The sequence below is a fragment of the Neolamprologus brichardi genome, chromosome 3 (genome assembly GCF_056152115.1).
Source record: "Neolamprologus brichardi isolate AB-2024 chromosome 3, ASM5615211v1, whole genome shotgun sequence".
Classification (NCBI taxonomy): Eukaryota; Metazoa; Chordata; class Actinopteri; order Cichliformes; family Cichlidae; genus Neolamprologus; species Neolamprologus brichardi.
In genome coordinates, this window is record NC_142106.1 from 21,986,735 (window position 1) to 22,004,709 (window position 17,975).

The 17,975-nt window shown below is 39.0% G+C and overlaps 1 protein-coding gene across 2 annotated transcripts; it reads right to left on the reverse strand.

Moving 5' to 3' along the window:
* Positions 1-12,703: 12,703 nt before the first annotated feature.
* Positions 12,704-17,065, reverse strand: LOC102799914 (uncharacterized). Of its 2 annotated transcripts, none has more exons than XM_087834555.1 (9): positions 16,946-17,065; positions 16,627-16,695; positions 15,604-15,684; positions 15,399-15,499; positions 15,029-15,078; positions 14,572-14,922; positions 14,401-14,487; positions 13,916-14,045; positions 12,704-13,823 (listed from the first exon to the last, which is right to left on the reverse strand). In XM_087834555.1, exons 5-9 carry the CDS (start codon positions 15,069-15,071, stop codon positions 13,811-13,813), a joined length of 624 nt encoding a protein of 207 aa, XP_087690681.1. In that variant the 5' UTR covers positions 15,072-15,078; positions 15,399-15,499; positions 15,604-15,684; positions 16,627-16,695; positions 16,946-17,065; the 3' UTR covers positions 12,704-13,810. The 2 variants fall into 2 exon arrangements, with proteins under 2 accessions (XP_087690681.1, XP_087690686.1); XM_087834560.1 differs by having other exon boundaries at positions 16,965-17,046.
* Positions 17,066-17,975: the final 910 nt, after the last annotated feature.

Sequence of the window (17,975 nt, forward strand, 5' to 3'; positions counted from 1 at the left end):
ATATATGGTATATATATGGTATCACTCTATCAAACAGGAAGCTGCATGTAACTACGACGGTGTTTGCTAGTTCACCTTATGTGCATTAATGTAATGACGTGGTTAGCTTATTCAACGTAAATTACACACGAACAACATTAAGCTACTCACCCAGAGAAGAACGGCTGCGGCTGCCATCATCATCCGTCATCATTTCTGCTACACTGGCAGGGCTAGGGGCCAGGACTCTCCTCTTCGGGTTCTTGGGGGATGTTGCTAACTCCAGGTCCGATAACAGGCACCACACCTGCAGTAGATGTGTTCGGTGCTCAGTCTTGCAGCAAGCTATCAAATACGGTGCATTTCTCGGCTTTTAAAAAAACGCTATGCGTCGCCAGGTGTTTCATCAGATTCGAGGTGTTGCCTCCTTTGCACAGTATCACCTTAAAGCACTTGTTGCAGGCTGCTGAGTTTGCATCTTTTGCTGTGAGGTACAGCAAGAATTTTGGCCTCTTCGCCTTGGGTATTTTTAATCTGTAGTTCTGCTCTAAAAGAAGGTACGTACCTGGGCCCGCCTACTATCCTTGGAAAGGTAAAATGATTGGCTAGAATCGAAAGTGTATGAAACCTCAAGAAAAAAAAAGCACCGAAATAAATGGTAAATGGTAAATGGCCTGTATTTGTATAGCGCTTTACTAGTCCCTAAGGACACCAAAGCGCTTTACACATCCAGTCATCCACCTATTCACACACACATTCACACACTGGTGATGGCAAGCTACGTTGTAGCCACAGCCACCCTGGGGCGCACTGACAGAGGCGAGGCTGCCGAACACTGGCGCCACCGGGCCCTCTGACCACCACCAGTAGGCAATGGGTGAAGTGTCTTGCCCAAGGACACAACGACAGAGAAATAAAGCACCGAAATGTGCGCTGCTTTTCGGTCTGGTTACTACCGGTACCCATCCCTACTCCTCACTCTGTGGTGTAATCTATATTGATGCACATGCATGTGCAACTAGGCGGCAGTACTTACCCACTACAACAGGAAATGGGGGGTATGTAAGCAGCCACGAGAAGAAGCTATATTAAAAGATTGTTGTTGCTCCACGTTATTGCTTGAGCAGGAGTTTTATTCAAGAGCCCAACACAACATGGTGTCAGAAGAGCACTTGCTCTAAGCGGTGAACTGAGAAAACTGAAAAGAAAGTCAGCTTGGCGATTGGCTAGTAACAAACATGACGGAGCAAGCAGCAGCTCTACCGGCGGCAGCAGCGGCACCTGGCCTGGTTATGGCAGCTCCACCAGCGGCTACTTTCACCATCAAACCACCGGAACCATTCGACTTTGCAAAGCCCCAGGAGTCTGAGAAGTGGATCAGACGTTTCGAGTGTTTTAGAGTGGCAAGTAATCTGAACAGCTCAACAGATGCTAACCAAGTGAACATATTAGTTTACTGCATGGGAGACGAGGCTGACGACGTGCTAAGGGGACTTGACCTAACAGACGGGCAGCGCCAGCAGTACGATGCAGTCAGAAACGCATATGATAGACATTTTGTCCCCAGAAAAAATGTGATCTATGAAAGAGCAAAGTTTAATAAGCTAGTACAACAGCCAGCAGAAATAGTTGACTCCTTCATAACAGCTCTATATGCTCTCGCTGAAAACTGTGAATATGGTGAACTTCACGATGAACTTTTGAGGGATAGGCTCATTGTGGGTCTTTAAAGATTCATCACTGTCGGAGAGAATGCAGCTCAACAAAGATTTGACCCTAACTAAAGCTATCACAATGGCGAGACAATCTGAGGAAATAAAAAGAAAGCAAACTGACCTAAGAGGTAAAAGCAGCGCTAGCAAAACAGCCGTGGATGCTGTGCATGTCAGAAAATAATTAAGTGTAGAGAACGCGGCCGACAAGCAGTGTGGTGGCCAGGCTTAAGTAATCACATCAGTGAATTTGTCCTTAAGTGCAGGCTGTGCATACAGGAGAGAGTCAATGTGAGGGAACATCTTATGCTCACACGTTTACCTGAGAGGCCATGGCAGAATTTAGGAGCTGATTTGTTCACACTAAAAGACAAAAACTAACTGTTGGTACTAGATTATTTCTCGAGAAATGTCGAGATTGCTCAACTCAGCCCAACTTGTTTGGCCAATGTGATTGTGCATTTAAAGTCAATATTTGCACACCATGGAATACCCGAAGCATTGATTACCGATAATGGCCCACAATTTGCATGTCAAGAAATGAAAGACTTTGCAAAGGAGAGGCGGAGAGGCGTCCAGACCATCAAAAATCTCCTCAAAAAAGCCATCCATACAAAGCGTTGCTAGCTTACAGAACAACAGCACTGGCGAATGGCTACAGCCTGGCTCAACTTCTCATGGGGCCCAGGCTTCGTACTACTTTACCATTGCTTCCTGAAACCTTAGAGCCATGTCTGCCTGATTTTCAGTAGATTTGTCATTCTGAGAGAGAGAAAAGGCTGAGACAAACCGAATGTTTTAACAAAAGACAGAACAAGAGAGCTGGATAAATTGTTGCCAGGGCAACCAGTCTGGATCACGGATGTAAGCACAAGGCACAGTGACATCAGTCCACCCAACTCCACGATCGTACATCATCAGTGGACCTCAAGGCACAATCAGAAGAAACCGCAGTCATCCGATCTCACAAACAGAGACTCAAACCGAAGCAAAACAGATCCAGTCCACTCCTATAGAGACTGTTTCTGAGCCAAGCGCACCCCATATACCAGGTGTGGTTAGAACCTGGTCTGGTAGGGAAGTGATTAAACCAAAAAGACTTGATCTGTGAAGCTAATTGTTTGGAAAGAAAAAAGTTTGTATTTCGAAATGCTAAGTTTTGTTTTTGAGAATAGCATGTTTAAAAGGACAAAAAGGTTTAACTTGTGTTAGGAGTGTAAGAGAAGGTGTTTATGAAAATACCAAAGTTTATGTTTCCTGAAATGCAGGGGTATGTCTGTATCGAAAAAATATTTTGCAGTTATGTTTTGATTGATGCGCAAAGAATGTACCAACCTAACTTCAGTAAGGGGGATGTAGTGTAATCTATATTGATGTACATGCATGCGCCACTAGGTGGCAGTACTTACCCACTAAACAGGAAATGGGGGGTATGTAAACAGCCATGAGAAGAAGCTATATTACAGTTTTTCTCCATTGGTTTGGCTCATTTCTTTAAACAGAAATTACATTCTCAAAACTCTAAGATCATTTGGCAAAACACTCTTACAGTTTAGCACAACACTATATCTCACCTGCAAAAGCTCATATCTCTTCCAAAACTGTTCACTCAGGCTTCAATCTAAATCCCTTTCTCATTTAAACAGTCAGTGTCTCCAAAATGGCAAAGATCCTTCTCAATAGCTTTGGCTCATTTCTCGACACAGATCGGACATTCTCATCATTCTTGGTGCTTTTGTCAAAATAAACCTGGATGGTTGATCACAACAACATGGTCCACCTGCAAAAGCTCATATCTCCCCTAAAACAGTTCACTCATGTGTCAAAACTACATTTCTTTCTAATCTGAATAGTCAGTGCCCCCAAAATGCATCGTCCCTTTGGCATTGTGTGAGTACTGCCATACAAAATGTTTAGATGTTTTGTCACTATGGCAGAGGACCAACAATATACAACAGAAAAGAGTAGCCTCCAAGGTTTGACATCACAGATTGCACTCACACTACCAAGGAAATGATAACCATTTTTTATTCACACGCAAAGGAAGTTTCATACATATGTAAAAAGAAAATGTACATTACAGTAGTAAATTGTATGAACACAAAATCAAAAAACAAGGACTTATTCAGTGGTTGCTGTACTCATTCTCCCGCTGCACGGTGACTGGAATACTTCTCTAAACTGTATAAATTATGTAATTCCATAGTTTACAGTAATTTGTTCAATATATTTCTTGTCATATTTAGTATCAAAACATTCCACTAGTCCTCTCCACCTGCTAGTATAGACCTACCACTGTAGGCAGATGCACACAAAATCTCTACAGTAAGTTATACATTTTTTGCCTCACGCACAGTGCCCTGTCCTATACAACATATAATTCCATCATAGATTACATAGAGTACATACCTGTTTTCCCTGCGAAAGATTTGGATAATGGAGGAGACTGTAGAGCGAGGCACATTAGGCTGCACTCGACGACCTGCCTCTGACATTGTGAGGCCATGGTTTATGACATGGTCTATAATTGTGGCCCGAATTTCATTCGGGACAGCACAGTGTCTTCGCGCTCCTCGGCCTCCTCTTCCCCCTATTCCTCCACCACGCATTCTCAGTCCTCCTCTTCTTCTTCTTCTTCCTCCTCTTCCTTAAGGAAGAACTTCCCCTTGTCCGTTTGCTTGGCCTTGTCTATCCATGTTCAGAGATCGGACTGGCTCTGGTCAAGCTCTATATATCTGTGTTTGGCAGCACACAATCATGGAACACACCTGTGTGTGACACCTAGTTTCACCTGACTGTCAATGACTGTCATCAATTTATCAAATATTCAAAGAAATTCATATATGGTATTCATGGTATTATGTTCTTGACCAATTTTGACAATTGAACAGACGGTTGTGCATGCGAGTACTTATACAATGAAATCATGCTGACATGTTTTGGAGGGAATGATCATTAGACTGAGAATCAACTAATCAGTTTAGATCTACAAGATCTATTCATTTGGAAAATGTGCTACATGTGGGCTAACTGTATAACTGTAGGCTACTTGTACTTAATCATTTGCAAAGATGCACTGAGACAATTGAGACATGTACTAAGGCATTTGCCATTTGATAAAATGAATGAGAAATGCCATTCTGTTGTGAACATATGCCAAGAGGTTTGGAGGTTGGTCCATGTTATTTTGAGAATGTAATTTCTGTTTCAAGAAATGAGCCAAACCAATCAAGAAAAACTGTAAAAGATTGTTGTTGCTCGACGTTATCGCTTGAGCAGCAGTTTTATTCAAGAGCCCAACACAACACACTCCATGCCACACACCTATCTTGTCAGCTCTGCGAGCTCATTGCATCAGCCAGAGACCACACCTCCGCCACACTGTGTCTTCCCCACTATGTTGGTTATGGTGTCATGCCTCCAGTGTGCGAGTATGTCAAGTTCCCTGTGTTTAACTCTCCCTCGCCTTTTGTGTGTTTTAGTGATGTCTTTGTCTCCCATCATCTCCTCTTGTTTGCATGTTTCTCTCCTACTGTTTTATTTGGTCTCTGCTGTTAGTCATGTGTAATGTCCCCGTTCATTTAGGTTCCCATTTCCCCCCTCCTCATGTTCATTCCATGACTGTCCAGAATATTCAAAAGGCTCTGTGCCATTTCTCTATACCTTCTCAAATTAGCATCAATGTTGCCTAAAAAAATAAAATAAATAAAAATGACGTAACATGACATTAAAATTGGGGTCTTAAAGCCAGTCAGCCTCACATTATGTTTCTCTTTCCTCATTCTGTTCTCTGCACCGGGTTTACTGCAAAAATGACTGAAAGTACAAAAACATGACATCATTTCAGACAACCATTTTGAAACTCAGTTCGATCGACTGGAGCTTTTAGCTGTTTATTTTGTTTAATACTGAAAGGAGAAAAAAGAGTTTGGCACTCGGTATTAAATATCACCTCAACTACAGAGTTCAAGAAAAGCTAAGGACTATTTTTGACTGTAATAGTATAATACTAACTATATATGTTATTTATAGGTGCCTTTGAAGACCCTCAAGGTCACCTTACAATAGTACAAAACAAATAAATAAAAACATAAGGTAAATGAAAAATTTAAAAAACAAGCATGAAAGTATAAAAGCTAAAGAAGGTAAAAATAGACTAATCATTATGAAGGGTATGCAGTTGTAACTAATGTAATAATGTAATGTAATAATGGTGGAATGATTCACACAGGTGGGTGATGTGTTTGTAGGAAAGTTGACTGCGACGTAACCTTGGATGTAAAAGACTGCAGTCTGCATTCCAGTCAAATACAAAAGGCAATGTGACAAAAGCATATAGTTCCTCCTCAAAGTTTCCACTAACAGCAATAACTGATCCTTTCTGCTATACAGCATTTATGCAATTAGAAAAGCTAAATGAAACATATTACAAGCAGACCTGTTTCAAATACTGTTCACATGATCTGGTAACTTAGAGGTATTACCTCAGCAGGAGAATTGACTCTGATCAGCTGACAAAAATTTAATCGAGAATTTTGTTGTCCAACTATTTGATTTTACTGATTGTAATAAATGCAAAAAATAAATAAATCTGACTTTCAGAAGAAGGACTAATATGTTTATTTATTAGATTAAAGCTTTCAGGAACAACCTGCATTTTAGGTTACATCAGTGTCCAAGTCTCTATCAATTATTTTGTTTTTGAAGGTACACAATCATTCATCTCAGGGACTCATACAGACCAAAATCAATACAACTTTCTGAACAAATATAAGAAATAGCAGGATGCTAAAACAGAAAATAAAAATGAGGAACTCATCTTTTCTTTTCTTCTTGTTAACACACAACTAAATATAATCGTAGCCAAGGTGACATAACCTTTATTCAGCCCGACATATTTTTAAAAAGTTCATTATTTATTGAACTGAACTTGATTTGAAAAGCTCTTTATTTCATTCTGTTTCGTTCCAGTAAACCTTCACTAGTCTCCCTCGCCTTTAACATGAACTAGTGTTTCATTAGAGTATGTCAGCTGCAGAAATGTTATACTGATGGAAATATAACAAATGAGGTTAAATATTTCTAACAAAGATGAGGTTTTGTGCAAATAATCAGCTTTCATGTCCACAATATTTGTCTACACTCACGTAACAAGTTGCTCAAGAAGTTAGACAAACGATCACTTCAACTTTGTTCATATTTCTGCTGGATTTAATAAGATGTCTGTAGTACTAACAAGAAGAACTTATTCTATGTAAAATATTTCATTTTGCCAATAGCAAAAAGACTACCTGTGTCTGTTTGCATTTTTTATTTTCGTGTTGGCAGAAATGAGTCATCTTGTGACTAAAAACAGCCACACAGTGGAACTATAATTAGCTCACTATAGAAGTAAAACTGAAACAGTTGAATATGGTATGTGGCGTATACCTAATACAAACGTGGTAACACACCTATGACAGCAATCGGTTGGTATGCATAGACGTCTGGAGGCCTCGTATGTAAAGTGGCACATTTCATTGAACAGACAATATGAAGTGCGCACAGAGAAAACAGTGGGAGTGAGCATGTTATCTTGTCTGTTCTTTTCTTGCATTTGTGTCTCCTTAATATTTTGGATGTAGCTCTGTCTTTTAGTGCTGCTCAGTATCTCTTGTTATCATGCTGGAGTGGAGGACTTTGCAGTGCCTTGACTACTGTGCAGTTATACTCAGAACTGTATTAATCAGACTGTACCTGACATAAATTGTTCCCACTTAGAGTTGGATTCTGTGGCTGTGAGGTGCAAAATACTGATAAGGTAAGATATTCACAGCAGTTCATGAAGTAATAGCAACTGATTTGTGTTTCTGGACACAGATTATTTGTCATTCACTGGACACAGTTTTTCATCTGTGTGCTGATACTGACCGTTGTCAGTCAGTATCAGTCAGTAACTCTGAGACCTGGCTCGTGCTACAGACAAAAAATATCTTTCTTACCGAAATATATCATTTTCACATTACTGACCGTCACATAAAAAAAACAAAAACATTTGTGTCTCCGAACCCTTTTATGCATTGATTCTTTTGTGATTTTCATATTTTGCTGTGAGACCAGGCTGAGTAAGTAGGGCACCATTTACACATGCAGCATCTGTTTGTGTGGGGCAATCACTCTGCTATCATTTGTGCTTCAGTAGCTCAGTAGTTTACACATTGACTTGACATGTGAGGGGTTGATAATTTGATTCGATCCGGAACATTGAGAACTCTGCTAAATCAAACATGAGGCACTACCTGCTGTGGTGACTGCTTATGACAAGGAAGCAGCCAAAAGTAGCTACAAAATAAAGAGTTTACATATTTATTTCATCAGTCTTGTTCATATGTTCAGTTTATTCCTATCAGGATCACAAACAGGATCAGAAGTTGTAATGAGTGAATAAAATCAGACTGCAGATTTTTCTTCTAGCTGCACTGACTGACCTTTGACCTCATGTGTTGATGGCTCTTCACCTCTGTCTCCTCTCACAGGGAGAAGATGATCTGCAGGATCCTGCTGCTCATCATCCTCACCTCATGTGTCTCTGGTTAGTTTACAGCTTCACTTTATGAACTCCAAATAAAGCTCAACAACAGATTTGTTCCAGTTCTCAGTGTGTCTGCTCCTCTCTTTCCCTCTCTGTCTCCTCAACAGGATCATTTGTAGTCAATGTGACACAGAGCTCCTATCAGGCAGAGGAGAACCACAACATCACACTGGAGTGGACGTTCACCACCAAACTGACAGATCCACAAACTCTGTTTCCATCATCTGTCAACAGATGACTAATTATGAAACCTCGGGCTTCTATCATGTTCATGAAGGTGTTGAGGTGTCAGAGTCCATCCATTCGCTTCCGCTTATCCTTTTCAGGGTTGCGGGGGGCGCTGGAGCCTATCCCAGCTGTCATAGGGCGAGAGGCAGGGTACACCCTGGACAGGTCGCCAGTCTGTCGCAGGGCCAACACACAGGGACAGACAACCATTCGCACTCACATTCACTCGCACATTCACACCTGATGGCAATTTGGATTATCCAATTAACCTATCCCCACAAGCTGCATGTCTTTGTCACTTGTCAGAGTCTCAGGATGAAAAGTTTTCAGGACGAGTCCAGAGTGACAACGACGCCCTCAGAGAAGGACGAATCAGACTTCAACTGTCCAGACTCAGGACTGATGACTCAGGTCTGTACCTGTGTGAGGTGAACACTGATTATGGCTTCAGTGTTGGAAGATGTCGACTCAATGTGACTGGTAACCTGATTTAGTTAAACTTTCTTATTAAGTGGTTTACAGTCAATTTGTTTATGATGTTTATGTCTAGGATGATGTATGAAAACATCTCAGTCAAAGAAATGTCATCATCTGAAAGGTGAAACCTGCAGATTATCAGTCAGCTACTCTGGCCTCAAACTTTGTTTCACCAGTTAATCTCCTAAAATCTTTGCCTGTTCGTCTTAACTTAGCAGGCTAAACCTGGTAAGGAGAATTATACAGTTTCTCAGTCAGATTTGCCTCTCGCTCCTCATGTCCAAATCTGAAAAAAATCAGGATGGCGACGGTAAAAACACTCAGATCAATGCTTCATAACAGGCCTTCACTAAACAATAGATGATGTCATGTCATCGTGGCTACCTCTGTCTTTTACATAGTCCATGAAGTAGCCTTAATAGAGTTTACAAACTAAGGGCTGTTTTATTCTATACATTAAAGTTATTATTATGAGATTTTTGTTATATGATCTCTAACTAACACTATGAACTGAACTGTTACCAGTTTAATTCTGATGTTTAATGTTAATATTTTCATGTCATTTACAGCAGTTTCTGACCAGCTCCAACCTCAGAGACCAACAACAAACTCAACAGCAGAAAATGGGGGAATGATTGGTTTCTACATTTTAATGGGAGTGTCAGCAGCTCTGCTGGCTGTGTTTGTTATACTTTTATTTTATTTCAGAAATAAAGCCAGGACGCAGAACCCTGTAGCAGAAGTACAGATGCTGAGCTTCTTATAGTAATATCCCATCGGTACTAACAGGAACCTACAGTCCACACATCTATCAGAAAGATTCATCACAAAACATAAAGCTTCAGACACAAGTTTACTCTGCTCTAAACTCGTAACCACCAGATGACATTGTTGATGTAACAGCAGGAGAGATTTGAGTTAGCTGGTTCAACACAGAAATGAGTGAACCAGTTTCATCTGTAATATTAATGTAAATTTTGTTTATTATTGTTTATTCTTTTTATACACAGCTTACAAAGTGTGTAAAACCCGAAGCTGCTGTTCATTCATGTGCTGTGTGAATACCTGCACCAATGAAATAAATGACTGGACTGCATAATTCCAACTTCAGCTTCATCAATTTACAGAAATAATCCAACCGCTATAAAGAGGACTGGTTTTTTAGATCTAGATCTTCATAGTGTGTGTGTGTGTGTGTGTGTGTGTGTGTGTGTTATATCATACTTCCAGTCAAAGGTCCGGACACACCTTCTCTTTATGATGTAGTCACTTGAAGTGGTCTAAGGAGCTTGGAAAGAAACCCTATCATGTGATTTCCTGAGGTCAGATGGCCCAGGGTGTGAGTGGGTGTTAAGGCGTCTGGGAAGGGATCTCAAAACTGGATTGTAGATGGCAGACAGTTGGTGTCGTTCAAAGACATCTTTGAACAGAGGAGGGCCATCTGACCTCAAGAAATCACATGATAGGGTGGGGCTAGGTTTCACAATAAGCTCACCCGAAACCCTGGCTGATTGTGACGCACACCCGTTTTCACACCTTAGCTTCTGTGATTAGGTAAAGGATCCTCAGGGGGTCCTTTTGTCCTTCTTTTTTTTCGGGGGGGTGGGGGGGGGGGGTGGAGATATCGGAGACTCTCCACCATTTGACCCTAGAACTGAAGAAGCTTCTCGGATGAGAGGTGAAACTTCTTCAAGCAATTTAAAGAAGTCCAGATGCTTTTTCTTTCCAAGCTCCTTAGACTACAATGACCTGGATGACTGAGAACCTTCACAGACATGTCACCTGAAATGTTTTTTTCACTTCACAGGTGTGCCTTGTCAGGGGTCATTTCTGGAATTTGTTGCTTTCATAACTGGGTTGGGACCATCAGTTGTGTTGTGCAAAAGTCAGGCTGGTACACAGCTGACAGCCGTATTTGATAACTGTTAGAATTCATATTACGGCAAGAACCAATCAGCTGAGTAAAGAGAAACAACAGTCAATCCTTACTTTAAGAACTGAAGGTCAGTCAGTCCAGCAAATTGCAAAAAATTTGAATGTGTCCCCAAGTGCAGTTGCAAAAACTATCAAGCGCTATGACAAAACTGGCTCACACTAGGCCTAAACCCAATCAAGATGGTTTAGGATGGGATGGACCGCAGAGTGAAGGCAAACGGACCAATGAGTGCTCAGCACCTCTGGGAACTCCTTCAAGACTGTTGGAAAACCAATTCAGGTGACGACCTCATGAAGCTCACTGAGAGAATGCCAAGAGTGTGCCAAGTAGTAATCAAAGCAAAGGGAAGCTATTTTAAAGAATCTGAAATATAAAACATGTTTTGAGTGATTTCACAGTTTTTTGTTTACTAACATAACTCCATGTGTGTTCATTCATACTTTTGATGTGTCAGTGAGAATCTACAATGTAAATAGTCGTGAAAATAAAAAAACAACATTAAATTGAAAAGGTGTGTCCAAATTTTTGACCGGTAGTGTATGGTTTTTTTTTTTCTTCAAGTTATGGAACTAATATTCTTCCTCTTGGACAAATGATGGTGCAATAAGCTCACCAGTAAAAAAACAAAACAAAAAAAAAACATATTCCCTTTTCTCCTTTCTTCTTCAGTCTGTCTTCATTTTGTAGTTCTTTCACATTCTTATCTGACTTTTTAGCTCAGGTCAAAGAATTTTCTGTGTTATTGCGTCATAAAACTGTACATGGTTCAGAGATACAATAAGAGACACCCCCCCCCGTCTTGCCACCATGGGGAGCAGGGCTTTCAGCTGCTGTGCTCCACGACTCTGGAATTCCCTGCCTCCTGATTTAAGAAATGTCTCTTCCTTCTCTCTCTTTAAGTCCCAACTCAAAACTCACATGTTCAAAATAGCTTATCCCACATAACCTCTCCACTCTGCTATTTTAAATTTATTTTATGTCTTATGCTTTTATGATTGTGTAAACTGCTTGCTTTTATGTTGCTTTTATTATTCTACCATGTACAGTGTCCTTGAGTGTTCTGAAAGGCGCTTTCAAATAAAATGTATTATTATTATTATTATTATTATTATTATTGTTGTTGTTGTTGTTGTTGTTGTTGTTAGTTAGCTAACATAAACTAATGTAAGTCTATTAGCTGCAACGAGCCAAACTGGTGATGTCTCGTTCTTTACTAGCACAAGATGGTGCTAAACTTGTTTTTAAAACTTGAACTTCAAGCACCCTTTTCTTAAATCTAGCTTCATAGACAGAGTTATATCTGTGCCCGTTATTTAGAGCATGGCTCAATGGTGTGAATTAGCCTGTGGAGCTTTCATGCCCCCTTTAAGACCCATTTAAGAACCATACTGTGTGCTTTTGGTGCACAACCTGTACACTAAAGCAAGAGCAAGTCAATGCTCTCTGTAAAAAAATTACTTTATTTTACTTGGGACAACAATATAACAATAAGAGGTGCTTTATTTCTTTAGAAATTAGCCACTAATGTTGTAAACTAAGGAAAAATATCACAATCTCGTTATATTTACTTAATAGTAGGAGATACAAGGATTTATTTGCTGTTTATGCATCAGTATGACCATATGATACTCTTATACCGTGAAGTCCTACTTGGAAAAGGTCTTTCACAGCTCACACGCATGCTTCCTTTTGACTGCACTTGGTTTTTAAACTGTAATCATTATTAACAGTTAATGCTGCTTCCAGTCTTTGAGTTTATTCACTGAATAAAAAATAAGGTGAGATAAAATATGCTTTATTTAACCCAAAAGCAGGGAAATTATTGTGTTATAAATACCAAATTATTAAAGCCCTTTATATTGAGAAACCGTAGAATTCCTCCACCTTTCTTCTTGCCTCTCAGATTAATGTCTCTGTCCACTCAAAAAATTGGTCACACCATAGTCCAGGAAGTGTGAGTGCAGAGCCTTGTCCATGATTTACATCAAACCGCAATGCGGATTCTGTTCCCCAGTTTTGTCCATATCATGGATCTCTGATAGCTGCTTAGTCCTCCAGTTAGCTTCAGCTCTGAAACCATGTTGTGTTCACTTCAAAGCAAACAGGATATGCACTGCCAGAAGGATGAGCTGGCAAAGAGTCTTGACTGCCAAGAGTGTGACAAAAAGAACCAGAAAAACAGGAAGCTTAAGAACACATGTGCTGGCAGCTGTTGCAGCAGTCTACCACGCAGCACTGGATTATTTCAAGAACAGAATCAAAATATCTACATACAAGATGTTTCAAATAAAGTTAGCATTTGTGCATGGCTGCTGTACCCTCTACAATATGCCTTGTGCAATTTAATTGATGAAATCATATATCAAAGTCCCTTTTGATAACAAGTAAGTTATTGCTCTGTGCATATGAATACAATGTGGTAATAGATACAGAAAAGAAGGACTTTGAAGAGATCGTACAGAAAATTACATCTGTTCTTTCTTCCTTAAACCCCACAGCTGTTATTCCCATGATATACACTGATCTTAATTTGAGTATTTTTAAGTGAGAAAAATACATCATATTGTATATGCGTTATATATGAGGAAATTAAATCCTAACTCACTAAATGTAGAATTATTTGCTTCTGAAATATCATTTCTATCAACTCTTAGTTTAAAGGCTCAATTTAGAAAAGAAACAAATACTGAAAAAGATTTTCGAAAGCAAAGAAACAGCATTTTAACATCTGTGATTCTTTTTTTTTTTTTGTCTTTTTTCATCTTCTAAGTGTAATTTTCTTATAGTAAGCTTTTTTTTGCTGTTGTTTATTTGTTAGTTTGTTTTTAACATTAGCACAACTGGAGCAGGTAAGAAAGTCGTTGTTGGTTTGACTCATTTGATCAGGGACACAGTAGCAGTGTTTCATCATGTTGTTGATCTGTAATATACAACACACAACACCACAGTCAGGCAAAATCAAATGCAGACAACAGTCAAACATGTAGATGCAATAAAAGTTTGCCAACGTACCGTTTTAAACCATCATGAAGAAATTTTATTAAAAGTACGATGGTTCCTGCATTTGCAATAATTAAAACTACAGCCAGAACAAACAGCACCGTTTCCTCCTGACTTGTCTTTCTTCCTGCTAGTTGTGGATCTAGAAAACAAAGGATTGTTTTTGAAAACAGTACATACAGTAATGAGTTCTCATCCTGCATGCTGTAACCTCTACTTTCTGTAACACATGCATGGCTTGTATTGTATGTGCCCCAACCCCCCCTGCATCATTTTCCTGAATAAATATCTTTATTACATTTCTATAGTTTTTTCTATAACTTTTCCTGTCAGTGCAAATCATTGTGGAGGTTATCACAACCATAATGAAGTCTAGACATTTTTAACTTAAATAATTCCACAATTTACTGTAAATTTATGACTCTGAACGTTTTAGACAAATAAAAATAAAATTTATTGAAACACTCTCTGAATGCGGCTCCTCAAATCTGTTTTACCTTTTGGTGGTCCAAACATTGGAGGTTTGAGTGAGACATCACTGCTGTCTCCATCAGAGGTTCGATCCACACTCAAAACAAAGTTTTCTAAGGATGAAAATCTGAATTAATGTTTGTTCATCTGCAATATAAATACAGTCCAGTCGTAAAGAGATACAGGAGTCAACTTACCATTTGTCTCGAGCCTCCATCTCTTCAGGCTGTCGTCGTAGTCGGCAGCCACGTTACACCTGTAGCTTCCAGAGTCTTCAGCTGTGACTCTGGACAGATGAAGTCTGATTCGTCCTCCTCTCAGAGCGTCTCTGTCAGTCTGAACTCGTCCTGCAAACTGCTCATGCTGAGACTCAGAGTCCTCCACTCCTCTGATCATTTTAAACAAAATCTTAGTGACGTCTGAGTGGAAAACACACATCATGTCAGCCAGAGACACGTCAGCTTGGAGCTGACTGTTCAATCTGATGGTGATGTTGTCGTCCTCCTTGGCCTCAAAGACAGTCGCAGTCCTTTTCAAAACTAACGTCCCTGTTGAGAAGACACCACCTCATTATTGTGTGTTCATTTATCCTTTTTATTTATTTATTTATCTGAATTTACCAAAAGATAACTGTGTCTAAATGTGGACACTCACAGACAGAGGACGCCAGGCCGAGAAACAGAAGGATCCTGATCATCTTCTCTCTGTGAGAATGAATCAGAGGAAGAACATTTTAATAAATATCTTTTTTTTAAAAGACAATAAAAATAAAAGTGAAATATTTCACATTTTTCACTGGCTTAAAAACCACTGAGTGATTTCCCCACACAGAGTGTACACAGACACAGTTTCTGTGCAGCTCACCAGCACATGAATTAATGTACGTCTATGAGCCAAACCATGATCATAATTATGCGCATGTTTCAGCTACGAGATTTAAAATGGTCTGTTGACATCAGAGTGAAGTGTGTTTTCAGTATTACTCCAATAACATGTTTAGATGTTTTTAGGCTTAGTTTTCTACCTGTTCTTGTGTTTCTCCGTCTCTGGCAGCTGTCTCTACCAATGTGGAAGAGCATGTAAAGTTTTCCTGTTGACTTTACTGGGTGCATTACACTCACTAACCTGTGAAATTTAAAAAGAAAAAAAAATCAGTGTTATTGATTTTCATTTCATCAGACCTCACAGATAACAAAACTGAACATTAGGCAACGACCATCGGTGCTCACCAGAAAATTAAATGAAGTAAATTCAGAAGGCCTCAAAGGGACATCAAGGTCACGTGCTCACTGTCGGTTTAAATCTCCTTCCTGAAATTTCACAAAAATATATGTAATGAACTTTTAGACAGATTCAGATTTATTTTTGATTTATTTTGTTAAAATTTTTTCTAACAGTTTGTTAAATGGTTGATATAGTTTTCTATATGCAGGGGTGCACATATCCCCAGGTGCTCATTCGCTGTCAAAATAAAAGACGTGCACCAGATAAGAAGTTGCAACGCGTGTTTGCATACATAAGATTTTCTGGAGGAGGACACACATTTGTTTAGAACTCCTAAGGATGTCGAAGAAGCAAGCTCCTTTAAGCAATTACTCTGGTGTTCCTCCACCTCCAAAGAAATGTCAGAAGGAATCCGAACCGCAAAAGAAGCACGTATTCTCGGAAAAGTGGTTGCAGGAGGCAAATGATGGATGCACAGAGATTTGGTGCAGAATATGCCGTGAAAATCCCACTCTAGCAGACAAAAACAGTGCCTTTTATATGTACACGAACGCGGGTTGCATCTTCCTATCTGGTGCGTGTCTTTTATTTTGCACATAAACATTCAGTTTTCTGTTTTTTGTGATAGGAAAAGCCACAAGCCTCGTGTTTTTGACAACAACAACAAAATCATTATTATAATTATAATTATAATTGTTATTATTATTATTATTATTATTATTATTATTATTATTATTATTATTATTATTATTATTATAAACTCTTATTGACACTGTAAACACAGTTTACTTCATGTTGCGCACTTTCATAACCCCTTTGGGTTTTCATGTTTTGTATCACATGAACCAACTAAGAGCTGTTTGTCTTTCTCTGTCCTTTTTCTGTCAGATATTTGTTTTGTTTTGTTTTTTATCCTGTTTCCAATCTGATGAAAATTAGCCCACGTAGCTTATTTAAACAGTGAGTGCAACAGAAAGTAAACAACAAGAGCACACACGTTCACACAGGATGTTTTAACGTCTACTTACTTGTTTGTAAGAGAGCGATCGGCGATCTGTCCACTTTCTATCACATCAGTTCTGTCACCTGATGATCAGCTGGAAGAACAAACAACACTCTGAATGTTTCGGATGAAGCAGAATACCACGAAGTGTTCAAACTGTTAATTCCAGTCACATCCTCTTTACAGACTGTGATTAAACGTGTTCATTATCGGACATGTAACATTTCAGTCCTGCTACTTTACAAAGGCATTTTAAGAAAGAGATAAAAACGTAATAATAATAAATAAATATCAACTGCAGTACAAAACAAGGAAGAATGACACAGAAACACAGCAAAACATACTAAAAGATCAAGTTCATACTCCTGTTGTCTCTTCTTCTTCCCGTTGGTAGCTTTTTATTCACTTCAACGCGCCGATACTGCGTTTTGCGATATCATGATATACTGGCCAGTCAGCATTCATCTGTTGGGTTTTTTTTTCTTGTTGTTTATTGCCGTGTGTGTTTTAGTTTCACTTTCATTTTGACTTAAAGCACAATGACTCAGTGCCGTTGTCAGTAAAACGGGATCCGATCAGCTGACAAGCTGTTGCGCACTTTATTTAAGTGTCAGAGTCTCACTTGTTATTTAGTTTTAGGAGGTTTATTTGGATCATCACAGGCTAATAAAGTGTTTTTGGATCCAAAAACTGTTTAAAAACTTTGTAAGGAAATTATTTTCACATAAAGATTTATATTTATATTATTTATAACTCCAACTGTCTTCAAAAATAAGAGTAAGGACATCGGGGGTTAAGCTGACAAAAGAAGCAAATGCGTAAACAATCTTTCTTTTCTTTCACTTGTTAACATGTGACTGCAACACTGAGTTATTAAAGAAGAACCACACACTGCTCAAACATGTCATGAAATGAACTCAACTCACTTTAAAAATGGCTTCTTTATTTATTTTAACTCTTAATACTAGAAGCCTGAAAACATCAGAATCAACATTAAAAAAACAAAACAACAGGCAGAATTGGTGTCTAAATGTAATATGTTAGCTCTGAATTTCCAGAAATAAGCATGAGGATATGAGGTTGATGTTAATAAGGTTGAAAAAAACATATTCTGAATCATTTCAACAAACACACAATCACATTGTATTTTAACCTGAACACTGTGACCATAAACTGTAGTGTTTCACCAACGTAAACATTAATAATACAGAGTTAAGTTTAGAAACAGGTGTCGTCATTAGACTATAATTAACTGAGTACCTACATAGGCAAACCCAGCATTGTGACTATGTATTGTGGTCTCATGACTTTTTCTTTTGTATCAGCTGCTGTACGACTTTATATTTAAGGACATCACTTTGAAATAAATAAAGT